This window comes from Neovison vison, chromosome 4 (assembly GCF_020171115.1).
Source record: "Neovison vison isolate M4711 chromosome 4, ASM_NN_V1, whole genome shotgun sequence".
Classification (NCBI taxonomy): Eukaryota; Metazoa; Chordata; class Mammalia; order Carnivora; family Mustelidae; genus Neogale; species Neogale vison.
Genome location: NC_058094.1, coordinates 45,091,232 through 45,108,091, shown reverse-complemented (window position 1 = coordinate 45,108,091; position 16,860 = coordinate 45,091,232). Strand labels below are relative to the sequence as shown.

General features: G+C 33.9%; 1 protein-coding gene across 4 annotated transcripts in view; it reads right to left on the bottom strand.

Moving 5' to 3' along the window:
- Positions 1 to 16,860, bottom strand: part of C4H8orf88 (chromosome 4 C8orf88 homolog) — a 40,659-nt gene that overhangs the window by 13,663 nt on the left and 10,136 nt on the right. For all 4 annotated transcript variants that reach the window (XM_044245342.1, XM_044245343.1, XM_044245340.1 and 1 more), the window contains exon 4: positions 7,095 to 7,170. In XM_044245342.1, coding sequence (XP_044101277.1) covers positions 7,095 to 7,170 — 76 coding nt within the window. The remainder of the gene's footprint in view (positions 1 to 7,094; positions 7,171 to 16,860) is intronic.

The window sequence follows — 16,860 nt, the reverse complement described above, 5'->3', positions numbered from 1 at the left end:
TTGGTGAAATACATACACTGACACAACCAAGAAGCTCAATGAACTACAAATTGAATACACTCAAAGAGGTTCACACTGATAACCATTATAAGCAAACTGTTACAAGACAATTCTTGCCTTAGAAAAAGTGCTAAAGGGAATCCTTTAAGCTAAAATAAGAAAGCACAAAGTAACTAGACTCCACATCAAGAAGTAAACACCAGTAAACCTAACTACACTGGCAAGTTAAAAAGTAGTATCAATGAATTTTTGGATGTAAAGCCTCTTTATTTCTATATGACTTGAAAGACAACTACATAAAATTGCAGAATTATAAATCTAGATTAATACATTATACAACATTTGAAGATGGAATTTGTGACAATGGCATTATAAGGTGGGACGACACTACATGGGGAAAATTTTATATAATATTGAAATTAAATTGATATTAATTCACACTAGATTGTTATAAATTAAATGATTCCCCCGTACAACTACTAGGAAAATAACTTCAAAATATATAATAAGGGATATGAAAAGGAAATAAAAATGATACAAGAATTTATTAAACACAAAAGAAGGTTTTAATAGAGGAAATGAAAAACAAAAAAGATACAAGACATAGAAGACAAATAGCAAAATGGAAAATGGGTGGAGTTAGTCCTTTATTATTAATTACAATTAAATATCAGTCATAAACACTCCAATTAAAAGTCAGGGATTGGTAGAATGGATTAAAAATATGATCCAATTATATGCTGTCTGAAGATACTCACTTTAAGTCCAATCACAAAATAAGTTAAAAATGAATGAATAAAAAGATGTTTGATGCAGACAGTAACAAAGAGAGAGCTGGAGTGAGTATGCTATAACAACAGACAAAAACAGACTTTAAGGCAAAAATTATTTTTTGAGATAAAGAGATAAAGGAGAATATTATACAATGATAAAAATATCAATTACCTAACAACAGAAGAGAAAATGACAGAATCGGAGGCAAACACAGAATTTAATAACAGGTGGAGATTCCAAGGACCCCACTTTCAATAATGAACAGAAAAACTAGACAGATCAACAAGGAAATAAACACAGCATGAACAACATTATAAACCAACTAAGCCTAACAAATACAGAACACTTCACTCAGAAATACCAGAATGTACATTCTTCTGAAGTACACATGAAACTTTCTCCAGGATGCAGAAAGTGTGAGGCTACAGAATAAGTCTTAATAAATTTATTTTTTTTAAGATTTTATTTATTTATTTGACAGAGAGATCACAAGTAGGCAGAGAGGCAGGCAGACAGAGAGAGAGAGAGAGAGAGAAGCAGGCCCCCCGCTGAGCAGAGAGCCCAATGTGGGTCTCAATCCCAGAACCTGGGGATCATGACCTGAGCCGAAGGCAGAGGCTTTAACTCACTGAGCCACCCAGATGCACCAAGTCTTAATAAATTTAAAAAACAATGGTATCATACAAAACAACCTGACTATAAAGAAATGAGAGTAGAAATCAATAACAGAAGTAAAACTGGAAAATTCACAAATATGTGGAAGTTAAAAATATATGCTCAAACCAAGGCATCAAACAAAAATAACAGAGGAGGGAGGGGGGTTGGGAGAAGGGGGGTGGGGTTATGGACATTGGGAAGGGTATGTGCTCTGTACCCCTGGGGATAAAAAAATATGTTTATAAAAAATTAAAAATTAAAAAAAAAATAGCAGAGGACTGAGAAATACTTTTAGACAAAAGAAAACAAAGATACAACATACCAAACTTTAAAGTATACAGAAAAAGTGTGCTTAGAGCAAAATTTATAACTACAAATGCCTATATTAAAAAATAGCTCAAATCAATACCTAACATCAAACATTAAGAAACTAGAAAAAGAAAAGCAGACTAAATAAAAAACTAGCAGAACAAATGAAATAATAAAAGAGAGTAAAGATAGACAGAAAAACAATAAATCAACAAACCAAAGTTGATTATTTAAAAGGATCAAAATTGACAAAAATCAACTAGAAAAAGGCTCAAATTACTAAAATAATGAGTAACAAAGATTTTTTATCCTACAGCTTTACTGAATTAATTTATTAGCTCTACTAATTTTTCACATGCACTACACTTTAGGATTTTCTAGGTATAAGATTGTGTCATCTGTGAATAAAGATAACTTTACTTTGTCCTTTCCAATTTGAATGTCTTTTCTTTTTTTTGTCTAATTGCTCTGGCTAGCACTTCCAGTATAATGTTGAATGAAAATGGTGAAAGTGGTGATCCTTGCCTTGCTCTTGATCTTAGTAGGGGAAACTTGCAGTCTTTTACCACTACGATGTTAGCTATGGGCTTTTCATATATACCCTTTATTATGTTGAGGAAATTCCCTTTTATTTCTTGCTTGCTGAGAGTGTTTATTAAGAGAGAGTATCGGATTTTGTAAAATGGTTTTTCTGCAACAATAGAGATGGTGATGTATTTTTTTTGTCCCTGCATTCCGTTAATGTGGTGTATTATACAAATTGATTTTCACATGTTGAACCACCCTTGCATTCTTGGGATTAATCCCACATGGCCATGATATGTCATCTTTTTACTATGCTGCTAGGTTTGGTTTGCTGGTATTTTTGCACCTATATTCTAAGGATTACAGTTTTCTTTTCACAGGATGTCTTTGTCTGGCTTTGGTAGCAGAATAATACTGGCCTAAAATGATAGCTGAGAAGTGTTCTTCTTCAATTTTTTGGAAGAGTTTGAGAAAGTAGTGTTAATTCTTTGTTTTATGTTTGGTAGAATTCACCAGTGAAGCCATCAAATCCTGGACTTCTCTTTGTTAGGAGATTTTTTTTATCTCCTATCTCCATCCTGTCTATGTGTTTATTTAGATATTCTATTCCACATTAAGGAAATTTTGGCATTTTCTATGTTTTTAGTATTTTTCTATTGTACCTAGGTCATCTAATTTGCTGGTATACCCTTAACTGTTCATAGTATTGTCTTAAAATCTTTTTTATTTCTCTAAGCTCAAAGTAATGTCCCCATACAAAATCAGCTTTATTTTCTACATTATTAATGAATAAGAGTCAAAAAAAAAGGAAATTAAAAAAACAGTACCCCCCCAAAAAAAGGAAAAAAAAAATCAGTTCCATTAGTATGACAAAGAATAATTAGGAGTAAATTTAACTGAAGAGGTACAAGACTTTTACACTGAAAACCAAGACACTGATAAAACAGAGACTGAAGTAAATGTAAATATATGCCATGTTCATGGATTGAAAATTTTAATATTGTTATAATCCCCCAAAGTGATCTTCAAGTTCACTATCATCCCTACCAAAATTCCTTTTGAAAGAAAAGGAGTCTTTTCTGCAGAAATGGAAAAGCTGATTCTAAAAGTCACATGGAATTACAAGAAACCCCAAATAACCAAAACAACCTTGAAAAAGAACAAATTTGAAGGTTCATACTTCCCAATTTCAAAACGTACTTTATAAAGCTATAGTAAGCAAAACAATGTGGTACTATTTATAGCACAAATAGATCAAGGAAACAAAATTCAAAGTTGAGGAATAAACACATACTCCAATGCTCAAATGATTTTCAACAAAGGTGCCAAGATCATCCAATGGAGGAAAAAACAGGCTAACAAATGGTGATGAGACACTGGATATCCAAGGCAAAAAAAAAAAAAAAAAAAAAAAAATGAATTTGGGCTTATACTTAACACTATATATAAAAACTACTTTAAAATAGAAAAAAAAAAAAAAAGACCTAAATGTAAGAGCTAAAACTATAAAACTCATAGTGGTAAATCTCCATGACTTGACATTTGGCAATGATTTCTTAGAAATGACATCAAAACTATGAGCAACAAAAGAAAAAAAAACTAGACTTCATCAAATTCTTTAATTTGTACAGATATGTAAACTATCAAAAGTGAAAACCCTAGTGTAAGACAAAATATGTGTAAATAATATATCTGATAAAAGCCTAGTATCATACATCTGATAAAGGATATATATATATATATATATATTTATCAAATACCTTATATACACCTACGTGTGTGTGTGTGTGGAAGGGAAGAAAAGAAGTGAGCATGTGGGCAGGGGGAGGGAATTGGCAGAGAGAAAATAGATGAAAGTCTAGTATCCAAAACTCATAACTCAATCACAAAAAGAAAATAACCCAATTAAAATATGATCAGGGACTTGGACAGACCTTTTTCCAAAGGAAAAAATGCAAATGGCTAATAAGCATATGAAAAGACTCTCAAAATCATTAGTCATTAGAGCAATATAAATCAAAATCATGGTAAGTCACCACTTCACACCCACTGAAATGACCATAGTGAAAAAAGATCCTAGCGGTACCTGGGTGACTCAGTTAAGTGTCTGCCTTTGGCTCAGGTCATGACCCCAGGGTGTTGGGATGGAGCCCCACATGGGCCTCCCTTGCTTCACAGGGAGTTTGCCTCTTTCACCTTCCAGCCCTCCCCATGCTCCTGATCTCATTCTCTTGCTCATGTGCGCACATTTGCGCTCTTTCTCTCGCTAGCTTGCTGTCTCAAATAAAATTTTTAAAAAATTTTTTAAAATAAAAAAATTGTAAAGATCCTAACAAAGACATCAAGACAATGGAACCCTCACAGATTGCTATTATAAAATAATAAAATTAAATTAAAATATATAAAAATTAAAAGAAGAAACCAAAGAATCACAATGCGATATCCCAAGATAAGAGTAAAATGGAAGGTAAAATGGTATAGCCACTGTGGAAACCAGTTTGGCAGTTCCTCAAAAAATTAAACACAGAATTACCACATGACCTGACAAGTCCACTCCCAGGTATATATCCAAGAAAAGTGAAGACAGGTGTTCAAACAAACACCTGTCCACAAGTATTCAAAGCAACATTATTCATAATAACTAAAAGTTTACAACCCAAATATCCATCAACTGAAAGTTAAATAAAACGTGACATGTAAATATAAGAAAATATCATGCTATACATGGATGAACCTTGAAAATCTTATGTTAAGTGAAAGAAGCCAGACAGAAAAGGTCACATATAATATAACTCCATTAGAGATGCCCAGAATAAGTATATCCATTAACACCAAAAGTAGATTAGGTTTGTCAGTGGCTGGGCAAAGGGGAGAATGGAAAATGACTACTGAAGGAGTATGAGGTTCCTTCTGGGATTATAAAAATGTTCTGGAACTAAATAGTGGTGATATTTGTACAACTTAGTACTAAAAGCCACCAAATTATACATTTTAATGTATATGGTGATTTATGGTTCAATTTAAAAAGGACATAGAAGAGGTGCCTGGGTGGCTCAGTTGGTAAGCAGCAGCCAACTCTTTTTTTTTTTTTTTTGAAGATTTTATTTATTTATTTGACAGACAGAGATCAAAAGTAGGCAGAGAGGCAGGCAGAGAGAGAGGAAGGGAAGAAGCTCCCTGCTGAGCAGAGAGCCCAATCCCAGGACACTGGGATTATGACCTGAACTGAAGGCAGGGGCTTATATCCACTGAGCCACTGAGGAACCCCAAGCAGCCAACTCTTGATTTCAACTCAGGTCATGATCTCAGGGTCCTAAGATTGAGCTCCCATGCACTCTCTCTCTTAAATAAAAATAAAAATAAAAACAAAACAAAATAAAATAATAAAATTAAATTAAAATATATAAAAATTAAAAGAAGAAACCAAAGAATCGCAATGCGATATCCCAAGATAAGAGTAAAAGTACATTCCAGGACAATAGTACTGAAGAGTAAACAGTCCATACTGGAACAGGATAATGGAGGATTCTGAAAGAAGTATCCTCAAGGGGAAAAAAACACCAATTGATATATTTGTGCATAAGAAAAATACTACAGGTAATTGTCACTGCGTTCTTGGAGCATTTAAAGGGAAAAGTTAATAGCAGTTGCATAGAAAAACAATGCAAACATTAGCTCTAAGAAAAATGATGGACTGTATGAAACAGACATGCACCTCTTGGCTAAGCAACTGTATTTATATAAAGAGTGATAAGTCAGTAAAACTGAAACTTGTGGGGAGCCTGGGTGGCTCAGTGGGTTAAAGCCTCTGCTTGGGCTCGGGTCATGATTCCAGGGTCCTGGGATCCAGCCCCGCATGCATCGGTCTGTGCTTGGCAGGGAACCTGCCTCCCCATCTCTCTGTGCCTGCCTGCTACTTCTAATTTCTGTCAAATAAATAAATAAAATCTTTAAGAAAAAAAAAAAAAAAACTGAAACCTGTGAAATAACTATATGGTAGGGAGGGAAGACAGAAGAAGTGAGGGAACTGATGTGGAAGACCTAAATTCTGATTCTGCAAAATAGAATGCCAATATCAAAAAACAAAAAAAAACTGGAAACAATTTAAACATTTTATTTAGAAATAGAGTTAAATACTAGAAGAAAAAGCTAATATTTTCATAACTTTTAAATTATATAGACTGACAAAAAATTGGAAACTAAATAAATACATAATTTTTATTTTATTAAAAAGTAGTCAATGGGAAGAGACTACTTGTTATAACCAAGAGCAGTTCTTCCCTTTTGCTTCAGTAGCAGAATTAGTGGGCTACACAGCTAAAGGTTACACTTTTCAGTCTGCTTTGTATAGCATGACTAAGCTCTGGTCAATGAGATACTACATGAAAGTGACAGATGTTGCTTATGGATCATACTTTTAAGGAGAACTACCTCTCCTTTTACCTCTTTTCTGATGGCTAGACAGGGAATATGGTAGCTGGAGGAAAGGCATTCATCTTGGGCAATGAAGAGAGAGCCAGACATTAAAGATGGTAAAGCAATGAGATTGAGTCCAGTAATAATTCACCAGAGCACAATGAATACACCAGCTCAATTATGAGCTATTATAGAAAAAAAAAATACAAAAACAAGATTCTGTCTTGTTTAAGACTTGTTACTACAGTCTCTCCCATAAAGCAGTCAAACCTATATAGCATTTCTAATATAGACTGAAATCAACCCAAAAATATAATAAAATTTCTTATATACATAAGGTTTGCAACTAGGCAACTATTAACAGGAATGCTAAGATTTCCTTATGAAATTTAGGAATTATGGTAAAAATTTACCTTTTTTAACTGGAGACTGATGTTGCTGTTGTTCATTATGACCTTGAGAAAAGGCTTGCATTCCATTCGTCTTACACTATTAAAAGAAAAGAAAATGTACTTTTTAACTATGGCTTAAAAATTTTATATAACTTTTTTTTTCCCATTCCAAAACTCTTTTCCTTAACAATTAAAGTATTAGTCAAGACATATTTCTGGACTGAAGGATAAGCAATCTTACAAAAAGCTTATTAAAAATAAACAAAAAAAATCTTTCAAAATATATTCACATATATCTTTCACAATTTTGTCCTGATTTTTTAACTAACCCTTAGTCTTGATTCCATGCTTACCAAGAAATACCCTGATTACAATGTAGCTTCTCATAAATCTCCCTAACATATATAATAAACTAGTAGAACCAATAAGCAAATATCCAGCACAAGACAGTAAGATTTCTCATGATAAAATAATCTTTTTTCTGATTTTATAAATCAGTTTCACAAATTTGGTCAGTACAATCTATCCTTAAGATAATTCTCTTACACTGACAAAAATCAGTTTGCAAACAGTAGGCCATACTTTGAACCATGGTAATTCATTAAGGTAGGTTTACTGGAAGACATCTATCCTGAAAAATGAACATCTCTCTTCTATCAATCACCATAGTAGCAAGCTGTAGCCCATTCCTTAAACATCTGCAAATTCTACCAAGGTAACTCTGCAAGAAGTCAGGAAGATTAGTTATCTAGCTCTATGACACATGAAGAGTAATAGGACTCTACAATATTGAGTCATCAAAATAAGTTACCAGAAAAAAAATCAAATTTTAGCAAAATCTTTATTTTTAATTAGAGGTAGGAAAATATGAAAGTGTCAAAGATTTTCTCCAAAATCTTTGATTTTCTTCCTGTTAGATTTTCCTGTTAGATCCTGTTAGATCTTCCTGTTAGACTTAATAAACAACATGTATGGTCCTTTTTAAAAAATAATTTTTTAAATTTGAAAATTTTAGCAGAGGCACACTTAACATGAAAATGCAAGACCTAAAATCAAATTCAAAAGTAAATTATAATCTGTATCTAAAAGAAAAAAATTTTTAAAAATAAATAAACATATTCATAAATAAATAAATATAAGAAGAAAATACTTAGGAATAAATTTAACCAAGGTGGTGAAATATTTGTACAAGGAAAATTATGACACTAAAAAAATTAAAGATGACATAAATAAATGGAAAGATATCACATGTTCATAAATTGAAAGAATATTGTTAAAATGTCTTTACTATCTAAAGTGATCTATAGATTCAATGCAATCCCTATCAAAATTCTAGTAGCATTTTTTACAGGTAAAGCAGTCCTAAAATTCATATGGAAAAACAAAAGACCATGGGTAGCCAAAGTAATCTTGAGTAAGAACAAAGCTGGAGGCACTGCACTTCCTGATTTAAAACTATATTACAAAGCTATAATAATCAAAACACTGTAATACTGTCATAAAAAGACATAATGGGACACCTGGCCTGACGTCACAGTTTTAAGTTTGAGCCCCACGTTCATTGTAAAGATTATGTAAAAATAAAAGCTTTTATTTTTTTTAAAGGTTTTATTTATTTGACAGAGATCACAAGTAGGCAGAGAGACAGGCAGAGAGAGGGGAGAAAGCAGGCTCCCGCCAAGCAGAGCAGGGAGCCTGATGTGGGGCTCAATTCCAGGACCCTGGGATCACAACCTGAGCCAAAGGCAGAGGCTTTAACCCATTGAGCCACCCAGGCATCCCCAAAATAAAAGCTTTAAAAAAAAAAAAAGACACATAAATCTGTGGAACAAAACAGACAACCCAGAAATAAACCCACACATATACTCAACTAATCTTTGACAAGTGAACAAAGAATACAAAAGGAGAAAGGATAATCTCTTCAAAAAATAGTGTTGAGTGGCATCTGGGTGGTGCAATCTGTTAAGCAGCTGCCTTCAGTTCAGATCATAATCCTGGGGTCTTGGGATCGAGCCCCACATCAGCCTCCTTGCTCAGTGAGGAGTCTGCTTCTCCCTCTCCCTCTGTTGCTCCACCTGTTTGTGCTCTCTCACTTGCTCTCTCTCTCTCTCAAATAAGTAAATAAAATCTTTAAAAAAAAATTAGTGGTGAGAAAAGTGGATATCCATGAGCAAAAGAATTGTATCCTTATCTTATACTACCCATAAAAAACAAACTGAAAATGGATCGAAACCAAATACAAGACCATAAAAACCACAGAAGAAAACATGGAAAAAGCTCCTTGACACTGGTCTTGGCAATGATTTTTTGGATATGACATCAAAAGCACAAGCAACAAAAGCAAAAATAATTAAGCTGGACTACATCAAACAAAAAAGTTTCTGTACAGCAAAAGAAGCAACCAACCAAATGAAATGGCAACCTACTGAACCAGAGAAAATATTTGTCAACCATATTTCTAATAAGAGATGAATATCCACAATATATAAAGGTCTCATATAACACAAAAGCAAAATAATAATAATAATCTGATTGAAAAATAGGGAGAGGACCTGAATAAACATTTTTCCAAAGAAAACATACAAATCGCCAAGAGGTACATGAAAAGATGCTTGACATTTGTAAATCATCAAGGTAATGCAAATCAAAACTATAATGAGATACCAATCTGTTAGGAAGGCTGTTATCAAAAAGAGAGAAGTATTGGCAAGAATGGGGGGAAAGGAGAATTCTTGTACTACGTTGCTGGAAATATAAACTGGTTGAGCCATTTTAGAAAACAGTATGGAAGTTCCTCAAAAAATAAAAAATAGAACTACTGAAGGATCCAGCAATCCCACTTCTCGGTATATATATCCAGAGGAAACAAAAGCACAATCTTCAAGACTGTGCATTCCCATTCACCCACTGCAGCATTATTCATAATAGCCAAAATAAGGGCATAACCTAAATACATATCAACAGATGAACGGATAAGGAAATGTGGTAGATACATTAGATAGACGGATGAAAATTATGTAAATAGAAATATTATTACTCAACCATAAAATGAGAAGAAAATTCTGCTATATGTTACAACCTGGAAGATATTATATTAAGTGAAATAAGCCAGACACAAAGACAAATGCTGTGTGATCTCACTTATATGTGAAATGGTAAAAAGTCAAACTCATAAAATTAGAAAACAAAATGGTGTTTGCCAGAGGCTAAGGATAGGGGAATGGGGAGATGCTGGTCAAAGAATACAAATTTTCTATTACAAGATAAATAAGTTCTAGAGACCTAATATACAGCACGGTGGTTATAATTAATAATACTATATTATTTACCTGAAATTTGCTACTAAAGTAGATCTTAAGTGTTCCCCCCTATATATACACATACAAACTCGGTAACTATGTGAGGTGATGAATGCTCAAGTTAATGTTAATTAACTTGATTGCTATAATCACATCAAAATGTATACACGCATTAAATCATCAGGTTTTATATCTTTACAAAAAATCATGTTGTGGGACACCTGGGTGGCTCAGTTGGTTAAGCAGCTGCCTTCGGCTCAGGTCATGATCCCAGCGTCCTGGGATCGAGTCCCGCATCGGGCTCCTTGCTCTGCAGGGAGCCTGCTTCTCCCTCTGCCTCTGCCTGCCACTCTGTCTGCCTGTGCTTGCTCTCTCGCCCTCTCTCTCTGATACATAAATAAATAAAATCTAAAAAAAAAATAAAAAATAAAAACTTATAAAAAAAATCATGTTGTATAACCTAAATATATTCAGTTTTTGTCAATCACACCTCAAGATATCTGGAAAAAATTGTACTGCCATTTCTGCATATATTAGCAACTCAAAATACTGATTATTTCAAATCTTTCATAGCATGTAAGAGAGTACATCTACTAAAATTTTATAATTTTTTCAATTATAATCTTACAAGAAAATAATAATCTTACAAATTTTACAATCTTACATAATCAATAAAATTTGAGAACTCTATAATAAAAATATGCAGAGAGTGTGATGGAAGAAATGAGTAGGAATATCAAACTTGGCTTTAAAATATCAGGAAAGGGGCACTTGGGTGGCTCAGTTGTTAAGCATCTGCCTTCGGCTTGGTTCAGGATCTCAGGGCCCTAAGATCTGAGTAGGGCTCCCTACTCAGGAGGAAGGCTGTTTCTCCCTCTCCCACTCCCCTTGCTTATGTTCCCTCTTTCGCTGCCTCTTTCTCAGTCAAATAGTAAAATCTCTTTTAAAAATGTTGGGAAGGGCTTTACATGATGCTTGGAGGATGAGTGGTAATTAGACTGGCTTGACTAGTGAAAAATGAATGTTTATGGAAGGAAAGAACAGCTTTCTGTTGGGAAGCATGGGGCAATATGGCTCGTTTAGGAAATGGAAAACTGAATAGGCTTGAGTAAAGCAAAATAAACACCAAGTCTTTTTTTTTTTTTTTCAAGTCAAGGCTCTTTGCCATTTATGGTACATTACCCAATATTCTGTTAAGCTTTTTCATATTTAGAGCAAAAATGTTTCTAGCTCCTCTAACTCATCTTAAATAAATGTACACCACTGAGACAACAAAGGAGAATGAGAAGAGATAAATGCATATCAAACTGCACTCCTAGAATAAAAGTTAAATGGGAAAAAAACTAACTCACTGAGAGTTAATTTATGTAGTATACAAGAGTTCCTATAAAACAATGGGGGGGAAAGCCTGTAATAAGGAATGGCCAGGAAATGGTAATACAGAAGGAAAATTCAAATTACGGGGGTTATTTTCAGATTTTTTAAAAGATTTTACTTATTTATTTTAAACAGAGAGAGAGCATGAGCAGTGGTTGAGGAAAGCACAGGAAGAGGGAAAGAATCTCAAGCCAACTCTGCTGAGCGCAAAATCCAACAGGGGCCTATATCTCAGGATACTGAAATCACAATCTGAGCCAAAATCAAGAGTCGGATGCTTAACCAACTGAGCCACCCAGGCACCCCTCAAACTACTCTTTTTTTTTTTTTAAAGATTTTATTCATTTATTTGTCATAGAGAGAGAAGCAAGAGCAAGCACACGCAGACAGAGTGGCAGGCAGAGGCAGAGGCAGAAGCAGGCTCCCTGCCAAGCAAGGAGCCCGACGTGGGACTCGATCCCAGGACGCTGAGATCATGACCTGAGCCGAAGGCAGCCGCTTAACCAACTGAGCCACCCAGGCGTCCCCCCTCAAACTACTCTTAAATAAAAAGATGGCTACTAAATCTTGACATTCCTCTCCCATCGACAGGTAAACTCTTTATCTCCTCCCCTTGAATCTGAGCAAGTTCTGTGACTGCTCAGACTGATCTAATATGGCAGACATGACACTTAACTGATTTCCAGGCCTTAAAAATCTCACAGCTTCCACCTTTTATCCATAACATTAGTCATGGAATCCAGATATGAAGCTGTTAAAAGCGCAGGCCACTTGGAAAGATCATTTGTAGGTGTTAGGTGTTCCTTCCATTCCGCTGAAGCAGCTAAATCCTAAGCCAACAATCAGCATCAACTGCCAGCCATTTAAGTAAGCCATTTGGCCATCAAGTCAAGACTTTAAATGACTACAATCCTAGATGCTACCTGACTGCAACCACATTACTGAACTTAGAAAAAGGCCACCTGAGCTCAGTCAACACAGAGAGCCATGAAAGAGAGTAAGAAGCTATTGTTTTAAGTCAAAGTTTTCAAGTATTTTTTATGAGGTAGTAATAAAAAAACAGAGGTTAAAAAGAGGCTAAAAAAGAAGTTATTCAGAAGAGGGAAGATAATATCAAACAGAAACATGGATTTATACAAAGAAGTTAAGAGCACTAGTAAACAAAGGTAAAATAAAACTCATTCTATTTCTTAAGCTATTTTAAAAGGTAACGTGTGAAAGCAAAAATAACAGCAATGCATTATGTATTTATAGTACAAGCTACAGAAAAATTATTCCCATAATAGAACATGAATGGGAGGGGAGATTCTACCAAAAAAACCATCAGATCTAAAAGTGAATTTAACAAAATTGATATACAAAAGCCAATACTATTTCTGTATCCTACCAGCCACCATGTGGAATTTGAAATTTACAAAACATACCACTTACAATAGTATCAAAAAATATGAACTGCTTATAAATTTGACAAAAGATGTTCAAGACCCCTATGATAGAAAATACAAAAAAATGGAAAAATATTCTGTGTTCATGAATCAGAAGACTCAGTACCTTTAAGATGCTGATTCTTCTCAAATTAATCTTTAGACTCAAAATTCCAGTAGACTTTTTATAGAAATTGACAAGCTCATTTAAAATTTATATGGAAATACAAAAGACCTAGACCAAAATACAAAAAGACCTAGACCTAGACCTGAGAAAATTAGGAAAAAAACCTAAAGTTAGTGAATGTTCACTATCTTATATTAAGACGTCATAAAGCTACAACAGTCTGTAAAATGTGATGTTGACAAAAGATGGACATATAGGAGACTTATGTAGTGTGGTGAATATAGTTAACAATACTGTATTGTTTAACTGAAAATTGCTAGGAAAAAAATCTTAAATGCTCTTGCCGTAACAACAAAAGGTAATTATGTGAAATGAAGAACACTTTAACTAAATCCAGTGTTTTGCAACATATAAATTTATCAAGTCATCACACTGTACATCTTAGTTACATGTGAACTGTATCTCAATAAAGTTGGGGGGGAAAGACATAAATCAATAAAGCATAATTGAGTTTAGAAATAAACTCACACATGTATACTGATTTTCAGTACTCTCACAATTCAATGAACCCAAAAAATCCAAAATCAAATAACCCACAGTAAACCACCCAAATATCAAAAATATGCAAAATATTTTAACAGACACTTCACAAAAAAAGGAAAAAAGAAAAATACAAATAGAACATAAGCTCAATCAATGATAAGATGCTCAATCTCATTAATCATTAAGAAAATGCAAATTTAAAATATAAATAGACACATTCACATACCAAAATGGCTAAAAATTGGTAGGCTATGAAGCAACCAGAACTGGCACATACCACTGGTGGGAATATAAGACAGCAAAACCCCCTTGAAAAACATTTTAGCAGTTTCTTAGAAGCTAAACAAACTCCTAAAACCCATCAGTTCCATTCCTGTGTATTGGGTGTATGTTCACAAACAAACTTGAACACAATCATCCAAAGCAGCATTATTCATAATACCCAGTATGTATATTTCATTTACATGACGTTCTAGAATAGTCAAAACTAATTTACAGTTAAAGCAGATCAGTGAATGTCTGAAGCAGGAGGGAGCATTAGGGGTTAGTGTAAGAATGGATGATGAACGACTGCAAAGGTTATAAGGGCACTTTGGGGGAAGATAAAAATGTTCTATATCTCCATTATGGGATTGGTTACATATGGTATATATTTGTCAAAACTCATTGAAAAAATGGGTTCATTTTACTATAAGCTATATTTTAATAAAGTTGACTTAAAAAATACATAGTTAGTAAAAAGTATCCAGCATATTTGTAGCAACCTCTGATATAGGTTCTGGTTGTTTTTGCATTATAACTGAAGCAGCAGACAAAATTTTAAGTTTAGGAGTAAGTTTAATTATATGTTTGGTTTTTCCTCTATCAAATTTGCAATGTAAATATACATTTTTATACACATAAAGATTTCTGAAGAAGGTCAATGGTTCCAAAGAGAGTTATACACATTACTTATTAAGGGGACATACTAGCTGATAGAATGAAACAAAACATTACAATGACTTATAAAAAATTAATATAAAGCAAGACTAATTAAGATACCATGGTACTGACACATGCAATTAGATCAATGGAACAGAATAAAGAGCCTAAAAAAGGACCCTATGTACATGAAAAGTTATTATAAAGATGTCATACATCTTTATGGAAATAATAGATTATGCAATGAATTATACTTGAGAATTGGCCACCTACATGAAAAAAATTAGATTTCTATCTCATATCATACGAAAGAAATCAATTTCAGGTAAACTATACCTGAACACATATGTAGGAAAATATCTTTTGATGTTAGCAATGAGAAGACTTAGCAAACAATGACACAAAAAATGAAATCATAAAAAAAAAAACCACTGACAATATGACTACCTTAAGATTTAAAACTTCTGAACAAAAACACCACAAAAAGAGACAATTCTATCATAGACCACATTCCCAGGAAAGAATATATTTGCTCTGCATACGAGAAAAATAATTAAAATCCAAAATATAGTTTAAAGGCTATAAACCAAAAATGGGCAAATGATATGAACTGACAATTCAGAAAAAGAGAAGATCCAAATGGCCAAATTAAAGATGAAAAGTTTTTACTTTTCTGTTACTTCACAAGTAACAGATTTCTCAGGGGCTCCTGGGTGGCTCAGTCAGTAAGTGTCTGCCTTCGTCTCAGGTCATGATATCAGGGTCCTGGGATCCAGCTCCATGTGAGGCTCCCTGTTCAGCAGGGAGACTGCTTCTCCCTATGCCCCTCCCCCCACTCATGCTCACTCATGCTCACTCCCTCTCTCAAATAAATAATTAAAAATCTTTAAAGATATAAGCTCTTATCCATTAAACAAGACAAAATGTGGGCCGCCTGGGTGGGTCAGTCATTAAGCCTCTGCCTTCAGCTCAGGTCATGATCCCTGGCTCCTGGGATCAAGTCCTGCATGGGGCTCCCTGCTCAGCAGGAAGCCTACTTCCCCCTCTCCTGCTCCCCCTGCTTGTGTTCCCTGTCTCGCTGCGTCTGTCAAATAAATAAATAAATAAAATCTTTTTAAAAAAATAAATTAATTAAATAAACAAGACAAAATATTGAAATCTGACAATAATAAGGCAAGGATGTAGAAAAATCAGACCTCTCCTGCATTGCTCATACAAATCACTTTAGAGAGTAAGTTAGCAAAAAATATTAACATTGAAGATAAGATTACCTGTTAACTTACTACTTCTACTTCAGTTTTATAATGCAGAGAACCTCTCAAACATGTATAAGATATAACATATTTATGGATGTGCACTGTAGCACTTATTATAAAATAGAAACAAGTACCAAGCCCACCAACAGAAAATGAAATAAAAAATATGGTATATTAATATATAAAGAGTTTTTTATCAGCACATATAAAACAGCTTTATTCATTTTAAAAGTTGCCTAATATTCTATTTATTATGAACATAGTAATACTTCTGCATGCAGAATCTATTTCTGGAAGGATCTAGGTGAGAAACTAGTACAATGGTTAGTTCTGATCAGAGGAAGCTGGTGACTAGGGGATAGAGACTGCAGCGAAATTTGTCACCAAATGCCATTTTGTTTTCAACTTCAAATTTTGATTATTTTACTTAGTTGAAAAATTATATTAGAAAATTTAAAATATAAACCTGAACGCAGAAAGAATAGCAAAAACACATGTGGGTATAATACAATATATATAAAATTATAAAGCAGTTAAAACAATTATATTTGTTGTAGCAAAAGTACTAACACATTCTTGGAAACAGTAACAAATTGAGAATAATTTGAGGAGGGTAAGGAGGAAAGTGAGAAGAAAACAGGATGGTGGAGAGGCACTGTCCACAGGCACAGCCAGGAAAACTGTTGTATGATGTATGGAGCAAGCACTTACTACATGCCAGACACAGTGCTAAGATTTTGGAAGCACTGACTCACTGCTATCTCCTCCTAACACTTTCCTGTGAGAAAGACAGCTATTAGCCCCATTTTCAGGTGAGGAAACTAAGGCTTTGAGAAATGA